This window comes from Mobula birostris, chromosome 4, assembly GCF_030028105.1.
Source record: "Mobula birostris isolate sMobBir1 chromosome 4, sMobBir1.hap1, whole genome shotgun sequence".
NCBI lineage: Eukaryota > Metazoa > Chordata > Chondrichthyes > Myliobatiformes > Myliobatidae > Mobula > Mobula birostris.
Window position 1 is genome coordinate 142,681,399 of NC_092373.1, and position 18,828 is coordinate 142,700,226.

Sequence of the window (18,828 nt, forward strand, 5' to 3'; positions counted from 1 at the left end):
GATGTTGCTGATAATCAACAGTGACTTGAAGCAAAGAAAGCCTGAAGGACATTTGAGGGAGACATTTAACACTGATTTTTATCTACCTAAACCTATTGTTGGTAGCTGAGTGATGTTGCTGCTCAACTCAGTGGATTATAAAATATTAATTTGGAGTTGTTGACAAGACACATCTTTTCTAATTTTATTCGTAGTCCAGGCTTTGCTTACCAGCCTGCCTCCAGTGGACCATTCTTGGAGCAGATATCACAGGCTGGCACAATACAGCACTGGTTTGAAAATAGCCAGCTACATAATGGTAAGTTGCTTTCTTTTGATCTTTCAAAGATATTTTTCTATGTTCTCCCTTGTCCATGGAAGAATTGTTGATAGGGTGAGCTTGAAGGGTAGAAATAATCACCCTGTCATTTCAGACAGCATTTCAGTGCAAAGTGACTTGATGTTAACAAATTTGTATTTTAATGGGTTTCACCCTATTCTTTTAGGTGCAGTCAATAGACAATAGACAATAGACAATAGGTGCAGGAGTAGGCCCTTTGGCCCTTCGAGCCAGCACCGCCATTCACTGTGATCATGGCTGATCATCCACAATCAGTACCCTGTTCCTGTCTTCTCCCCATATCCCTTGACTCCGCTATCTTTAAGAGCTCTCTCTAACTCTTTCTTGAAAGAATCCAGAAAATTGGCCTCCACTGCCCTCTGAGGCAGAGCATTCCACAGATCCACAACCCTCTGTGTGAAAAAGTTTTTCCTCAACTCCGTTCTAAATAGTCTACCCCTTATTCTTAAACCGTGGCTGAAACAGCTTGGCTGAGATTAGGAATTTTACAGTCCATTCTGTATTGCTTACTTCCTCTACTTTAGCACCATAATCTTGCCTCTTCTTGTTGTTTTAAGTTGTAATGATGCAACTCAGCTTTGTGAAATAAACTGTTGGTTTGAAATTAAATACAAGGTCTTCAGGCTGTGCACATTAAAACCCAGGACCAGAAATATAGATTTTTGCTTCACTGAAGTAGAACTTTGTTTTCTGAAAAATATTTATAAGTGTATTATCTGGTTATTGTAGTATTATATAGTTAATGCAATACATTAGAAGTACATACCAATGGTGTGATAGATTACTTGGGGGAGTTTATGAAAATGTGGGGAGAGTGAAAATCGGATGAAGGTTGTATGAGTGGGTTGAAAGGTCTGTTTCCATGCTATATCTAACAATGACTCGAAAATCTGCACCGTAGGCAATATTCATTCATGTAGAGTTAATGCGAATCTTCTTATTTCCAAGCTCATTTCAGAAAACCAATGGATATCAGCACCACCAGTAGCTCTAATGGAAATTTACATGGTGGAAGAAAGCAGACTATAGATGAGGTTGTATCGGCAAATATGTGGGGAAAACAATCCAGCAACAAAATGAAAACTGACGAACTATACTACAAAGATTGCTTCAGAAAACAGATAGATATTCAAAGATGTGAAGGAGATTCCAGACAATCAGACATGCGGTATGTCTGTCCTCAAGCTGTGAAACAACATGGATTAATAAGACAGGAAAGGCAATCTACTGAATCTCAAAACAAGACATTGCGAGAGTTGGTGTCACCATTGAAGGCTCACAGACTTAAAGCAATCCGCCAAAAAACTAAAAATGCAGTGGTGAGGTTTGCAATTTGTTATTTATAGCTGTTCATTTTCCAATACTTAATTCTTAATGGCTTCTTGATTAGAGTGGTCCTCCATGGCAGCCAGTCACCGGGCGTTTAAGAGTCACTGCATTGAATCTGGCATCCCACATGGGTTGGAAGTCAGAAAAAGGTTTTTAAGTCTTTTCCCTAAAAGACCTTGGTAAACCAGATATTTAAAATAAACAAATAAATAAATAAATAAATAAATCAATAGTTTCACTCCTGAATATGATCTTTATTCCAGGCATGGTTACTTCTTTTTAAATTTCCCAGCTAACTCAGTGGGAGTCAAATTTGTCTTGGGATCAGTATTCAAAACCAATGTAGCCATCATAATTGAACCTTATATAGCTAATACAAATTACGAAGCAATTTCTTGCTGTTTTGGTTGTCAGCAGAAATATGAAGGCAAAACCACATGTAATATACAATGCCATCCTCAGTAGGAAATTTGAATGCTATACAGTGAGGTGGACCAAAATATACTGGTCCTGATGTGTTCCAATTATCCAGAATCCACTGGATTCCCTAATCCACCAAGAACTGTTGAAAGCAACAGATCATTGTGCACGTCAGTTCTGTTTGGTTAAGTGGCCAACATCAAACAGCCGGTTCAACAATCTCAACTGTGTTAGAAAGTGCTTAGGTCAAGGTGCAGCCAAACACTGAAATGCACCCATTGTGAATCATAATGAGTACTTTCCTGAAAATTGAATTTTATTTCTATTAGTGTAAGAATTCAGTTGTGACTTTTTGCCGATTTGAAGCCATGTTTTTGTGCCCTATTAGCCTACTTCAGAAAGAACGTAAAAGCAGTGAGGTAAGTGCAAGAAAGAAAGTACAAGTTTGATACCAGAACTGATTATCAAGAAAGAATGACAAGCTAGGGCTCTTTTTTTTTTAAACTAGAAGAGAGGACTTGGAGATCTTTAGAGTTTTTAGTGTCTTACACAAGATGGATAAGGAGAGAAAGGCTTCTTTTGCAGATATATTATTAACAATCCATAATATTGTCTTAATAAATATAGAATTAAGGAGAGCTGTTTATGCTTTGTGGATGCTTCATAAATGGAAGTTGTTACTTACCAAAAAAAATGCTTGAGGCAAATAGTTTGCTTTGAAAAGGAAATTAGTATGAATAAGGAAGAAAAGAATTGAATAATTACTAAAAGGCTGGGATGAGGCAAAAAAAATTGGAAGAAACTTGTGTTTAGCCTGAGCGTAAGCACCAATTAGCTGAGGCAAAGAACTTTCTATTGCATATTTTATATAATTTGTTTTGTTGTACATCTATGACTATTGATATGTTGTTTAGGTCAGTATTCTTGACTCTGAGGAAGTGTGCATGGAGCTTTTGAAAGGGAGTGGTGCTCAAGAACGTGTAAGGGAAGTACTTCGAATATCCTGCGATGGAAACATGGTAGGTTAAAATTCTTGAGCGTTTGCTTTAGTGACTTACTACTTTATGCCATTTATTAGAAACGATGATATCAATTGGGGAAAGAGGGAAAACTTAACACAATCAAAAACAATGGCTTATTTTGATAATTTTCTTCAAATTGTATTATTTTGGTTCTTTAAGTTTTAATGAACTTGCATAACTATATTCAAGCTGTACTAATCTAGGAGTCAGTGAGCGGTGGAAATTGTAAATCTTTTATAAATAATCTTCGATTTACAAAATGGACACGTTTGTGAATAATATTTGCACAAGTTAAATTCCAAAAATCAAAAAGGCTGACTGATGTTCATTATAGTTAATTTAGTTTAGTGTACTTCTCAGAACAGAGAGTGCCACACTTTTTTTTTGTAGCAGAAGGTGGACTTGTAAATCAAGGGTGTGTATTCTTAAGGCAGGAGTGATGAACCGTTGGCGCACATGCTCAAGATGGCACTTGAAAAAATTTTGTTGGCATGTGGCATGAAGCGCCACTCTTCAATTCTTTAACCCCTACCCATAATTTAAAAAAATACATAATGATTATCTCTACTGCCAAATGCAGCAGCAAACTATTTTCTACAATTCAAGAGCAGTGAGGTGTTTTCACAGAAAACGTGCTTGGCGCAAACTAGAAGATTCCAAGATCATGTGACGTTGGATGATACGCTTTGAAATCCTCGTAGACCTGGTGCACGTATCAATGTTTAGATAGTAAACAGTTGGGCCAGTTGACATAGGCTTTGTTCTGCTTGTACTTTTCCTTCTGTCATTTGTGACTGAACGCTGGATATTCAGTGATGATAAACACTGCAAATAGTTTAGCACCTCCATAAAAAATTTTCAATTGTCTTTTTAAAAGATTATTATTAATAATTTTTGTACAATGAATAGAGGTAAATAAGCATCTTTTTTTCTTTAAAAATCCATAATTATTGTTAAGAATTCATTAATCAACAATAATCTTTGCTCAAAATTACCATGGCATATGGCGTGAAATTTTTAGATCATTGACAATTTGGGTACACGCTCTCAAAAAAGTCCACTGCTCCTGCCTTAAACAGTCTTTCAGATCTTATTAAGGAACGGGAGTGGAGCTGGATGAATTCTGGATCATTTAGGAGGCTGAGGGTTTGATTGGCAGGACATACAGGGAGATAGTTACACCCAAGGTGTAAGACGCTGTCAGGAGAGGGAAAGGGGATAGGCAGCCAGTGCAGAGTACCCCTTTGGCCATTCCCCTCAACAACAAGTATACTGCTTTGGATACTATTGGGGGGGATGACCTAGCAGATGAAAGCCACAGCAGTCAGGTTGTCTGTCATAAGCAGAGTTTGGCGCTGGCTCAGAGGAGAAGGAGTGAGATGAGGTGAGCTGCAGTGACAGGGTTTCATTGGTCAGGGGAACAGACAGGAGATTCGGTGGAAAACAACAAGATTCCCGGATGGTATGTTGCCTCCTAGGTGTCAAGGTCAGGGACATCTTGAATTGAATCCACAACATTCTTAAGCCGAAGAGTGAGTGGCCAGGGATCATGAATAAGAAGGGTGAAGAAGTCTGCAAAGTGATTTCAGGGAGTTAGGTTCTAAGTTAAAGGACTGGACCTCCAGGGTTGTAATCTCGGGATTGCTACCTGTGCCACGTGCTAGTGAGGCCAGAAACAGGAAAGTTATGCAGTTTAACTCATAGTTAAGGAGATAGTGCAGGAGGGAGGGCTTCAAATCTTTTTATCATTGGGCTTTCTTCCAGGGAAGGTGGGACCTGTTGCACCTGAACTACGGTTGGGGGGGGGGCATGGGGGAGGTTGTTTAACATCTCACGGGACGGTTTTCAGGTGCTGTGTGGGTGGGGAGGGCGGTTTAAACTAGAGTTGCCTTTGCAGCAGGGTTGGAAACCAGAACACCAGAGTAGATAGTGGTTGGGGAGTAAGATGTTAAGCCTATATACAAAGTCAGGAATTAAAAGATTGAGCATGGTGGGTCTAATGTTCTGAATTGTGTATATTTCAATGGAAGGAGTATTATAGGAAAGGTGCATGAGAACAGCTCCTAGAAATATGACATTGTAGCAATTAGTGAGACTTGACTGCAGAAGGGGTAAGCCTGGCAGCTCAATATTCCAGGGTTCCATTGTTTTAAACATGACAAAGTGGGAGGGATTAAATGAGGAGGGGTGGTGTTAGTAGTCAGGGAAAATATCATGGCTGTGCTCACTCAGGACAGCCTGGAGAACTTATCTACGGAGGCCTTATGGGTGGAACTGAGAAATAAGAAAGGCATGATCACATTAATAGGACTCTAGGGCTATATTACAGACCACCCAACAGTCCTGAGGGATTTAGAAGAACAAATTTGCGGAGAGATTGCAGACTGTTGCAAGAAATACAAAGATGTGATCATAGGTGATTTTAACTTTCCACATATTTACTGGGACTCTTATACTGTAAAAGGGCTGGTTGGGAAAGAGTTTGTTAAATGCGTTCAGGAAAGTTTCCTTAATCAGTACATAAAAATTTGAACTAGAGTCTGCAACACTCTATGAGACAGGACAAGCGACAGAAGTTTGTGTAAGGGAGCACTTTTATCTATTTATCACAATGCCATTAGTTTCAAGATAATTATGGAGAAAAGGATTGTCTGGTCCTCAGGTTGAAATTCTAAATTGCAGAAAGGCCAACTTGATGGTATCAGAAAACAATCTGGCAAGTGTGCATTGGGGCAGTTTGTTTTCTGGCAAAGCTGTACTTGGTAAGTGGGAGGCCTTCAAAAGTGAGATTTTTGAGAGTACAAACTTTGTGTATTGCTGTCAGAATAAAAGGCAAGGATAACAGGTTTAGGGAACCTTGCTTTTCGAGAGATATTGAGGCCCTGGTTAAGCAAAAGGAGGAGGTGCATAGCAAGTATAGATAGGAAGGAGCAAATGAGGTACTTGAGGAGTATAAGAAATGCAAGAGTACACTTAAAAGAATGAAATCAGGAGGTCTAAAAGAAGGCATCTGTATTTACTCAGGGAATGGACACAATCTACAGATAAAGCAACAGTGAGGTCATGGACCATATACAGATTACAGAGGTTTGCTGTCTTGAAGCAAATTAGAGTGGATAACTTCCCAGGGCCTGACAAAGTGTCACCTCAGATCCTGTGGGAGGCTAGTACAGAAATTACACAGGCAGTACCAGAGATATCTAAGATGTCCTTAGCCACGGGTGAGGTGCCAGAGGATTGGAGGATAGCTAATGTTCTTGTGTTGTTTAAGAAAGGCTTGAAGCATAGGCCAGGAAATTATATGCCAGTGAGCCTGACATCAGTAGTGGGTAACTTATTAATAAGTGACCGGATATACAAGTATTTGGACAGACAGTGACTGATTAGGGATAATCAACATAGTTCTGTGCATGTAAGTCATGCTTAACCAATCTTAGTTTTTCGAGGAAGTTACCAAGAGAGCTGATGAAGGTAAGGCAATGGATGATGTCTACATGGCCTTTAGCAAAGCCTTTGACAAGATCCCACATGGGAGGTTGGTCAAAAAGTTGTCACTCAGCATTCAAGATAAGGTAGTAAATTGGATTAGACATTATCTTCGTGGGAGAAGCGAGAGGATGATAGTAGATGGTTGTCTGTCTGACTGGAGGCGTGTGACTAGTAGTGTGCCATGGGGATCTGTCTTGGATCTGTTGTTGTTTGTCATCTGTATCAATGATTGGGATGATAATGTAAACTGGATCAGCAAATATGTGGATGACACCAAAATTGGGGGTGTGATGGAAAACAAAGGTTATCAAAGCTTGCAGTGGAATCTGGACCAGTTGGAAAAATGGCTGAAGAATGGAAGATGGAGTTTAATACAGTCAAGTGTAAGGTGTTGTACTTTTGGAGGACAAAAGAGAGTAGGAATTGCATAGTGAGCAGGAGGGCACTGATGAGCGCAGTAGGACACAGGGATCTGGTAATACAGATACATAATTCCTTGAAAGCAGCGACACAGATAGGTTCATTAAGAAAGCTTTTGGCACATTGGTCTTCATAAATGGAAGTATTGAGTACAGGAGTTGGGATGTAATGTTAAAGTTGTATAAGATGTTAATAAGATTAAAATAATGTGGAGAAAATTTACAAAGATGTTGCCAGCACTTGACCTGAATTATAGGGAAAGGTTGAATAGGGTTGGACTTTATTCACTAAGGGGTAGAAGACTGAGAGGAGATTTGATGGAGGTATAAAAAAATTAAGAGAACTAAGCAGGCTTGGGTAAATGTAAGCAGGCTTTATCCACTAAGGGTGGGTGAGAAGAGAACTAGAGGTTATGGGTTAAGAGTGAAAGGTGAAATGTTTAAGGGGAACAGGAGGGGCAACAACTTCACTCAGGGTGGTGAGAGTGTGGAACAAACTGCTAGCAGAAGTAGTGAATATGGTTTCTCTAAATCTAATCCTGTCACAATCTCTTATGTATCCTATCTTTGAAAAATTTTGAAAAAGATTTTGAAGTAAGGTTTTATATATAACATTTTTAACAATTAATCTATGCAGATCCATATTTACCATCCTAATGAGGGAAGAGGTTTCCCAATAGACAACAGACCACCATCTCCACCAGAGGAAGTATTTGTTTACAGTTTTGATGACTTACCAGGTATTCATTATTACTTACGTAACTTGATGAAGAAGTGGGAATTAGAGAAGGCTGCCGGGATGAGTGGTAATCGTTGAAGAGCTGGTTAGAGTATGACAGTGGGATTTATGGTATAGTGGTTGTGTTCTTAACCAGTGCCTTCAATATGGGAGCAAATTGCACCACTGCAAATAGAGAATTTATATTTAGTTAATCAAACAAACTTTAATTTAAAAGGTTAGGATCCATATTGGTACCAAAAACAATTAGATTATCTTTTTATTAATTCTATTTCAGATAAGAAGTCTAGTGACCAACTATGATGTGCAGTTTTAGTCTGGCAAAAGTATGCTGCTCAGTAACATAGCAAGACTTCATTTAATTAAAATGCATTAATCAAATGTAGAACAGCAATTTAGGAAGACAACTCACTATAAAATCCTTAAGGGCACACTGAGATAGCCAAGATGCACAGCCTTGCTAGTGATTCCCATACCTAGAGATGCAAACATTACTAACCTGCACTCATCAAAGGTTCAAGGGTCAGTTTATTGTCAAAGTATGCATGTACAATACAACTTGGATATTTGTCTTCTCCAAATAGCCATGAAGTATAGAAGGGCCATACGAGTTGATGAAAGATGAAACATTAATGCCACTCCCCGTCCCCTAGCACAGAAAAGGAAAACTCACAGACCAAAAAATTCCTCCACCCCTGCCCTGCAGAAATAAAACAACAATAACAATCCCTGACCCCCTCGCTCAAAAAAAAACAGCAACAGTAGCATCAATCCCCCCCCCCAACCCCTTCTTACACACAAAAAATTAACGGATCACCCACCTGCCAATTTGCTGCAAGAAAGAAAACACTGAAAAACTGAAGGAAACCAATATAAATTACAGTCTAATAATCACATAAATCTCAATAAGATAAAGAATAAGAATATATATACTGTCTCTCCTATCAGATTCCTTTCTCTACAGCCCATCTATCACCTCCTGGCTCAGGGGTTCCCAACCCCTTGGTTAATGGTAGGGGGTCCATGCATAAAAACAGGTTGGAAACTCCTGTCCTAGATTTTCACATCATTCCCTTTCATCCATCCTTCCCCTTCTCACCTGCCTTCCCCATCTCACCTGAACTCAACTGTCAGCTTATGCTCTTTCCCCTCCCCCTACTTTTTTGTTCTGGTTTTTGCTGTCTTCCTTTCCAGTCTCGATGAAGGGTTTCAGCCCAAAGCATCGACTGTTCAGTTCCATTCATTGATGCTGCTTGACTTACTGAGTTCCTCCTGCATTTTGTGTGTTGCTTAAGTTTTTAAAGAATTTCATATGCTCCAACAAATCATTTTCCTCTAATATTTGGACTGGTTGATTTGAATCCCTTTTGAAATCTGTATATGGATGGAAATTTTCAATCATTGAATGAAAGCTAAATATTGGACAAATTTTAAATTATTCTTCAAATCTACTTATTTTTTCAGTCCTTTTGGATAATGTTGGAAACTTTTACCTGAATATCCTGTCTGTATATTCCATTGTATGTAGTAAGAAAGAATATTAACTAATTTCTAGCAACCCAATTTGTTTAAAAAATTGAGTGTACAGTATATGTTCAGGTCATTAACGGAAAAGATTGTATACATGCTCAGTGTTATTAAGATACAAGCTTAGTGGCCTTTTGCCTTTTATCATTTGAACAATAAAATTTTTACACACTATTTTATGATGTCATGGTTGATGAGCAAACATGTTCTGTGATTTTATTTAACATTATGTTGTATGGCATGCATCAAATGAATGCTGGAGTATAACAACATGCTTTACAAATATTATAGTTATTTGAGTACTCAAATCTTAGAAGTAAATAGTTTAAGCAACAACAAATGTGTGATAAACTGTAATATTTCAGTTAATGCTATTCCATTAAATAAATATATTTAAGCAAACTTTTTAAACAGGCGTGGGTGCCTGAGCAGTATATCGCTAGCTGTTGCACTCTGTTGAAAGATCATTAATTTTAAATATTGTGCTTTCATTGTATCATTCTATTTCCAACATTTTGTTTTTATTTCAAGTTTCCAACATTACATTCAAAGCAAAATCAAAATACTGGTACTCTTCAGTTAGACAACATTAAATTTGGTTGTTTTAAAAATTGCACAGAAGTCCATAATACAAAAAATCATTCTTACATTAGTTCCACTGTTCCATACTTGGTTTCAGAAATCTATTGGAAGAAGTATCAGTATGCATCAAAGTTTGTTCAGTTGGTGAGATCCAAAACTCCAAAGATAACACTGTACACTAAGTATGGCAAATGTATGTTAATGGAGAATGGCCCACAAGCTGATTCTGAAGTCTGTTTTTATGATGGTAAGTCTTATGTACTTAATCTACAACCAATGCTTATGCTTGCATGTAGACTTTTTTGTTTTCATCTCATAGACATCTTTGGCTTGCAAGAAGCAAGTGATTCCTGATATCACTACTGGCCACGCCATAGTTATTGGCAGCAAATTTTGGCTTTTGGCACTTAAAGGGTGCCTCCAATTATTTTAAAATCTGCTGAATGTTTCTGTCTCTATCAATTAATGGATTTTCAGGCTCCCAGTGTTTCTAGATATAAATACTTCCTTTATATAAAAGAAATACTTGTCTTTAAATTACTTTAAATCTATATCCTAGAGTTATTGATCTCAATGCTAAAGGACATGGGCCCTTCCCTTGTATTTATCAACCATTATTCTCAATTAAATCTCTCCTCAATGCCTTCCATTCTGAGTTAAATTTGGAATATTCTTGGGGAAGTGAGCAACAAGGAAGAAGCAGAGTTTGAATAGGTTGGAAGGATGAGAATCTGATATTATTCATTTTGTTGAAGAAGTGAAGAACTAAATTGTAAATGCTGGGAATCTATAATTGTTATACAGAAGGATCTTGGTCTGGTACTTTTGGAAACCAGGTACTGTAAATGAGAATTAATAGCAAATTATTAGGAAGGCAAATGGTTTGTTGCCTGTTATTGTGAAGTAGTTGGAGTATAAATGTAGGCAAGTGCACATAGAATATTCCCAGCAGTTTTAGTATCTGAACTAGACTGCATGTACTGTAGAGGCAATGAGATGCATAGTAAAGCTACAGTAATCCATCACTTAATTGTTCGGAAATTCTAATGGTTTGTCATCCTGCTCATTTGGAGTGTGACTAGAGGCCTAAAGTGCTAGCTAGGTGTACAGCCAGAGCTACAGCAGGGGTCTGAGTACTTGTACATACATTTCCCGTGCCTTTTAAATTCACCAGGTTTGCTGGAAAATTTATTATATTAGCATGTAGCATGAAAAGTAGTGAAATAAAAATGCATTTGGTAATAATAGGAGTAACATCCAGTGGTGTGGAAATTCTGATACTCTGGCACTGGCAAAGTTCTAAGCGTGCTTGACTGTAAGAATTCTGTTGTACTAGATTGGTTCCGAGGATGAAAAGTGTTATAAGATGAGAGATCAAATGAGATTGAACCGTAAAGATCTCAATGAGATGTACAAGAAATAGAGAATCTGGTGCTCAGTAGTTTAAGCCTCAGAATTAGGGAATTAATCATTTAGGACTTGGATGAGAAGATATTTTTATTTCATAAGGTGGAATATTTTTAATATTCTCTATGTCTATTTAACTGAGATTGAAAGATTTTTGTGCAGTAAGAGAATTAAGGAAATCAGAGAATTGAACAGAAAATAGGATTTGGTGTGAAGAATCAACCATAACATTATTGGATGATGGAGCAGGCATGACTGATGAAACAAACTTTTCTTTTATTTGTCATCTTAAATCTATAGTTGGTAGATCCTTTATTGAATGTGATTACCAGAACTGTACAGTACTCCAGCTGTATAAAACTTATTCAGGCCACAACTTACACATTACTTGACTGCTCCTACAGCCAGTAAAGTATCCTGAAGGCTTTCATAACCACCTAACTTCCATCTCTTATCTTTTCTAGGGAGTTGTGGTCCACTGTTCCTTTAGAGTTCTCATTGTAAGATTTATTAAGTATGTCTTGTCTTGTTTGCCCTCCCCAAATGCATTGCATTATACTCCGGACTAATTTTTCTCACCTTTCTGTACTCGTGTCCAGGTGATTGATATACAATATTACTACACTGTATCTTTCTATTACCAAATTTAGCACTAACTGGAAACATCTTGATCATAGCTCCTATCAACGTTCCCTCTATTTTTTTTACAGCTGCACTGACTATCCATTGCTCTGAGCAGGACATTTTTACAGGGCCTGAAAACCACGCAGCACTTTTAAATGTTTGTTTTGTAATATGTATACTATGAATAGTTAGAATGAAAATTGACTTTATTTATTAATTGAAGGATATAAAGAAATACGATACAACAAAGAAAATCTTCCATTTTCTCAATCTGTCTTTATTCCAGCTGTGCACGACAAATGCTATGTTTGCGGGCGCATTTCAGTTACTGTGTGACCGCACACCTGTGCAGCATAGAGGAAACACTGGTCTTCCAGTCTAAATCATTGATATGGATCATAAAGCAAAGGAGCTAGAAATGAGCTCTACAAAATCCCATTGCATAGAGCCATTTGTCACTAAGGCAACTGTTTATTTCCTGCTATATAGACTGTATCAGACCCTTTTTAGGATGCCATGAGCTTTTGCTTTTTTGACCAGCCTACTGTGCAGGATTTGTTAAGGTCTTTCTAAAGTTAATGTTAAGTGTAGCAAATGTTCTCTTCATTAACTCTGCTGATTACCTCCAATTTACTGGACCTGATCTGAGCTGACCATCCTTGATTAATTAAGCTCAATAAATTGCTTAACAGGAGCAAAAGTTAATAAGACGTCAGAGTTTATTCGTGTCATCGAAAAATCTGGGAAATCACACACACTCAAAGGAGGAAAAATAAATGACTTGGATGAAGAAATAAAATATTATGTGGAACATGCGCACGAGGTAAAACTATTATCCTTGAAGTTCAGTTAAATTCCAATAATCTGGCATCCATTGGATTTTGAGAGTGCTAGACTTCCAGATTTTCTGAAATGTTGGATGTTACTCTTATGAATGTCCAAACAGTTTAATTTAACTTTTTGTTTAAACATGTTGCACAATAGCATGAAATTTGTGATCATGCGGTGAATCTGATGAATTTAACTGCAGCAGGAAATATAGAAGTGTGTGGGCCCAATCAGCTCATGTTCCAGATCCCAACGCAGGTTCTTGTTATGCACCTAGCTCAGAGTCTAAGTCCTGGCCCTGGCTGCATTCCAGATCTTCCTGGTTCTGGCCTCCCAGCCTATTTCACGTTGGGACTCCTTCCCCTCACTTCAGAATAATGAGAGAGCTGGATATTTGAGCAATTGGATGTTTGGTTATCAGAGTTTTACTGTAATAGTTTTTACTGAATTGAATGTCCTTTTTTTAAAAAAATTCTTTTTTTAATAAATAAATTGATATAATTTATATAAATTCTAGTCTAGCTAGAATATGTATAATCTAGAACATCACTGTATTCCATTTTATGGTCTTATAACTGATTGTCTCTTATGTCTTGATTCATCTGAATGAAACAGATAAGTTAAATTGTCAACCACTCAACAAAGATCTTTAGGGTAAAAATGAATGTTTTTTTTATTAAGTTAACTTGGTCTTAAATTATTGAGGCTCTATTTTATTAATAAGTCCAATAAGCTGCTTGTCAATGTTTAATAATAGAGATGGGAAGCAAAAATACAGAACCTATCATCATACAAAGTTCATTTTGAAGGTAATTATAAATCATTGGCTCAGCAAAATTCAATTTGGAAATAGCCTTTATTTTAACAAGATCACCATTATGGATACCTGCTTATCAGTACCCTGTAGTTCTACATTAAAGTCATGATATTGATTTTGATGGGTGCAGAACTTTGTATGTTTTTATATCCAATTTGGCTATCTTAACTTTGAAGAAAACTAGTTTCATAAGTTAAACTGTTCTATCTGTTCACATTTTATACTCAAAATTAGTAAGACTTCAATTTGTTAATGCTCAATATGATTCCAATAGTTGGAAAAATACTTAAAGAGTATGCAGTATGAAGATTTTATTGATTAAAGTAAATGAGCATAACAAAACTGAAATTGAATAACAGTTATACTAAGTTATTTTGTTTAACATTATCTAATGTTGTGTCCCATAGGCTTATCAGACTTGTCAAGATCTGGAATCAGTCATTGCTGAACAAGAAGGAAGAAAGGGAAAACAGATGTCATTTTTCCCTATAATTATTGGAAGGTAAAAATATTTACCAATTAATATACTATTAATGTACATAATTCAGAATGTTTTGGAAATGAAAAGTGCATTTGAAGGCACTATTGGGACAGGAAAGTCTGAAAGAACCTTTTTTAAATGGTAATTATTTGAATTGCTCACTATCTAATAAGTTGTATTACCTATAATAGGCGGCCTGCAAACATAGATTCCATGCTGTCCCCGACTCCTACAATGGATCCAAAACGTGCATTGCAGGAGCAACCACTGATCCAAAATAGAACTAACCAGACTGTGAGCATTAGTCCCTCGGTAAGCAAACATTTGTTTATTATTTGATATGAAACAAGCATCTTCTGCATACCGGATTATAAAATCAATTTAGAAAGAAATGTGTTTTTTTGTGGCGGGGTAAGGTTGATCTTGAGATTGCACTCAATTCTATCATTTAGGCTAATGTTAAGATTTGATAGACCAATATGATATATTAAAACCTCTAAATAGATTAGTTCCATGCTGTTTGGAGTTTTCTTTACTGTGATGCATACTGATAATTTGCATCTGAAATGTGAGAATATTTCAAAACAAAAAGTGAAGGTCTTGTTCGATTCAGTGGTTGTAAGAAACTTCAGCAGTTTTCATTGGTACAAATTTCCCATCCAGTCTTCCAGTTACTCAGAGCACAACAAAATGAATCTTCTGTTCTGCACAAACTTGGGAGCGTAAACTGGGAAACAGATATTTTCAAGGAAGTGCACAGTGGAACTGTGGAGTTTGTTTAGGGAGCACTTGCATGGGGTTCTGATAAGTTTGGCCCATTGATGCAGGGAAAGGATAAAAGGATTAATGAGCCATGGTTGACAAGAGAGGTAGAACATTTAGTCAAGAGGAAGAAGGAAGCTTATTTAACACATCAGAAGAAAAAAAACACAGAGCTCTTGGTGAGTTGTAAAGTATCCAGGAATGAGATTAAGAAGGGATTTAGGAGAGCTAGAAAGGGACATAGGAAAACCCCAAAGTTTGTGAAGAACAGGAGAGTGACTAGATTTGAAGGTAGGAGTGCTGAGGAATAAAGGGGGAAAGTGCCTGGAGACAGAGGAGTTAGGGGACAGTCCTTAATGAATACTTTGCTTCGTTGTTCAGCAGTCAGAGGAATATTGGTAAATGTCAGGTCAGTGGAGAACAGACTGTTGTGCTGGAGCATGTTGAGGCTAATAAAAGGACAGTATTGGAGCTCTTGAAAAACATTTGGATGGATAGGTCCCTGGACTGAATGGAATAAACCACCGTTTAATAAAGGAAGCTAGAGAAGAGATTGCTAGGACGCTGATGATATCTTTGTGTCTTCAGTGGCCACAGGAGTAGTACAAAATATACTTGGTAAGATTGAACTTGAAGGCAGAGTACAAAGTTCTTAGCAGGATTCTTAACAGTGTGGAGTAACAGGGTTCTTGGGTCTAAGTCCATTGAGCCTTCCTAGTTGCTGCACAAGTTGGTAGTGTGGTTAGAAGGTGTATGGTGTGGTCAGAAGGTGTATGGTGTGGTCAGTGAACTGAGTTCAAGAGCCATAAGGTAAAGTTGCGGCCCTGTAAGGTTCTGGTTAGGCCACACTTGGAGTATAGGTGTTCCCCCGCTTTACGAAAGTTCACTTTACACCACTTCGCTTTCACGGAAGACCTACATTAGTACCTGTTTTCGCTAACTGAAAGAAATCCGAAGAGGACTTTTGCTTTTACAAAAAAAGGTGCCCGCTTTAAACTTGTGTTTACCCCGAGAAAGACTACCATAACCATGAAGCCTTGCGCGGGCAGGTGTGTGCGCACGCGTGTACGTGCTGATTTTTTTTTCTACAAATCGGTTTTGGCTAAATCTTCCCAATTCTGATAAGTGAAACTACACTGTACATACATTATTTCTACTTTATATAGGCTGTGTATTTATCATATCATTCCTGCTTTTACTATATGTTAGTGTTATTTTAGGTTTTCTGTGCTATTTGGTATGATTTAGTAGGTTATTTTTTGGGTCTGGGAACGCTCAAAAATTTTTTCCATGTAAATTAATGGTAATTGCTTCTTCACTTTATTACTCCATTTCGGCTTATGAGAGGTTTCATAGGAACGCTCTACTTTCGGATAGCAGGGGAAACCTGATCGTCTCATTATTGTATGGATGTGGAAGCTTTAGGAAGGGTACAGAGGAGATTTACCAGGATGCTGCCTGGATTAGAGGAAGTATTTGAGGAAAATGAGCTAGGTCTTTTCTCTTTGAAGTGAAGGAGAATGAGAGGTGACTTGATAGAAGTGTTTAAGATGATAAAAGGCATAGAAAGGTCAGCACATCATGGGCCAAAGGGCCTATACTGTGCTGTAATGTTCTGTGTTCTAAGTCAGGGTGAGGGATGTCTCAGATCAGGTCCACAAGAATTCTAAAGGGGGAGGGTGACCAGCCAGAAGTCTTGGTACGTATTGACACCAATGACATGGGTAGGAGGTCCTGAAGAGAGATTTTAAGGAGCTAGGTAGAAAGCTGAAAAGCAAGACCTCCAGGGTAGTAATCTCTGGTTTGTTGCCAGTGAGGGTAAAAATAGGGTGATTTGGCAGATAAATGCATGGCTGAGGAACCGGTCCAGGGGATGGGTTCAGATTTCTGCATCATTGGGACCTTTTCTGGGGAAGACGTGAGCTGTGCAGAAGTGACGGATTACACCTGAACCCGAGGGGCAACCAGTTATCCTTGTGGTCAGGTTTGCTAGAGCTGTTTGAGGGTGGGGTTTAAACTAATGTGGCAGGGGAATGGGAACTGGAGTGATAGGACTAAGGACAGGGTAGTTGGTTTACAAGCACAGGCAGTGTATAGTAGGATTACTAGCAAGGACAGGCTGATGATACTGCAAAATTTCAGTCAACAGGATGAGCTCTAATGTTACAAGAGACAAAATTGAAAAGGATGGTGAACACAGTACTGAAGGTGTTATATTTAAATGAACGCAGTATATGGAATAAGGTAGATGAACTTGTAGCACAGTTACAGTTTGCCATATATGATTTTGTGGCTGAAAGAAGATTATATCTGGGAGTTTAACATCCAAAGATATACTTTTTATCGAAAGAGTAGGCAGGGGTAGTGAAATGGCTCTTTTAGTAAAAATTGAAATCAAATCCTTAGAAAGAGGTGACATCGGATTGGATGGTGTAGAATCATTGTGGGTAGAGCTAAGAAACTGCAAGGGTGAAAAGAGACAGGGAGTTATATTCAGACCTCCAAACAGTAGCAAAGATGTGGTCTATAAATTACAATGGGAGATAGAAAATGCAATATTGCCCAAAAGGGCGATATTACAATAGTCATGGGGTTTTCAATAAGCAAGTAGATGCAGAAGATCAGGTTGGTATTGGATCCCAAGAGGGGGAGTTTGTAGAATGCCTACAAGATGGCTTTTTAGAGCAGCTCATGATTGAGCCCATTAGAGAATCAGCTTTTCTGGGTTGTGTGTTGTGCAATTGATTAAAGAGTTTAAGGTAAAAGAACCCTTAGGGGACAATGATTATAATATGATATATTTCACCCTGCAATTTGAGAAGGAAAAGCTGAAGTCAGAAGTATCAGTATTAGAGTGGAATAAAGGGAATTACAGAGGCATGAGGGACGGGTTGGTCAAGGTTAATTGGAAGGAGATGCTAGCAGGGATAATGGCAGAATAAAGCATGTGGTTTTGGGGTACTTGGAGGCACATGATGAAATAGGCTTAAGTCAGCATTGTTTCCTCAAGGGAAAATCTTGCTTGACAGACCTCTTGCAATTCATTGAAGAAATAGGATAGACAAAGGTGAATTGGTGGATGTTGTGTACTTGGATTTTCAGAATGCCTTTGACAAGGTGCCACACATGGGTTCTTAACATGAGCCCACGGTAGTACAGGAAAGATACTAGATTGGATACACCATTGGCTGATTGACAGGAGGCAAGTAATGGGAATAAATGTACCCATTTCAGAATGGCTGCTGGTAACTAGCTGTGTTCCACAAGGATCTGTGTTTCAATGATTTGGATGACGGAATTGACAGCTTTGCAGCCAAGTTTGCTTCTTCAACACTACCTGCCCCTCCACCTACCTTTGTATCATTTGCAGAGAGGCTACAGAGGAGTTGGACAGATTAGGAGAATGGGAATAGTGGCAAATGGAATACAGTGTCAGGAAATGTATGGCCATGCACTTTGGTAGAAGAAATAAAAGTGTAGACGGTTTTCTAAATGGAGAGAAAATTCAAAAATCTGAAGCTGCAAAGGGACTTGAGTGTCTTCATCCAAGATTTCCTAAAGGTTAATGTGCAGGTTGAGTCAGTGGTGAGGAAGGTGATGGTAGCATTCATTTCTAGAGAACTTGAATATAAAAGCAAGGATGTAATATTGAGGCTGTATAAGACACTGGTGAGGCCTCAGTTGGAGTACTGTGAGCAGTTTTGAGCCCTCTATCTAAGAAAGGATGTGCTGACATTGGAGGCAGTTCAAAGGAGGTTCACAGAAATGATTCTGGGATTGAAAGGTTCATCATATGAGGAGCAATTGATGGCTGTTGGCCTGCACTCACTGGAATTCGGAAGAATGCGGGGAGATCTCATTGAAATCTATCCAATGTTGAAACGCCTCAATAAAGTGGATGTGGAGAGGATGTTTCATATGTTAGTGGAGTCTAAGACCAGAGGATACAGGCTCAAAATAGAGGGATGACCATTTAGAATGGAGATGAGGAGAAATTTCTTTCACCAGAAAGTGGTGAATGTGTGGAATTTGTTGCCACAAG

At 38.1% G+C, this 18,828-nt stretch overlaps 1 protein-coding gene across 1 annotated transcript in view; it reads left to right on the forward strand.

Annotated features, from left to right (window-relative positions):
• Nucleotides 1-18,828, forward strand: part of plk4 (polo-like kinase 4 (Drosophila)) — a 40,326-nt gene that overhangs the window by 12,816 nt on the left and 8,682 nt on the right. Inside the window, exons 6-13 of the mRNA XM_072254738.1 lie at nt 195-298; nt 1,289-1,659; nt 3,004-3,108; nt 7,657-7,759; nt 9,965-10,114; nt 12,591-12,721; nt 13,951-14,045; nt 14,216-14,336. Of these exons, the coding sequence (XP_072110839.1) occupies nt 195-298; nt 1,289-1,659; nt 3,004-3,108; nt 7,657-7,759; nt 9,965-10,114; nt 12,591-12,721; nt 13,951-14,045; nt 14,216-14,336 (1,180 nt within the window). The remainder of the gene's footprint in view (nt 1-194; nt 299-1,288; nt 1,660-3,003; nt 3,109-7,656; nt 7,760-9,964; nt 10,115-12,590; nt 12,722-13,950; nt 14,046-14,215; nt 14,337-18,828) is intronic.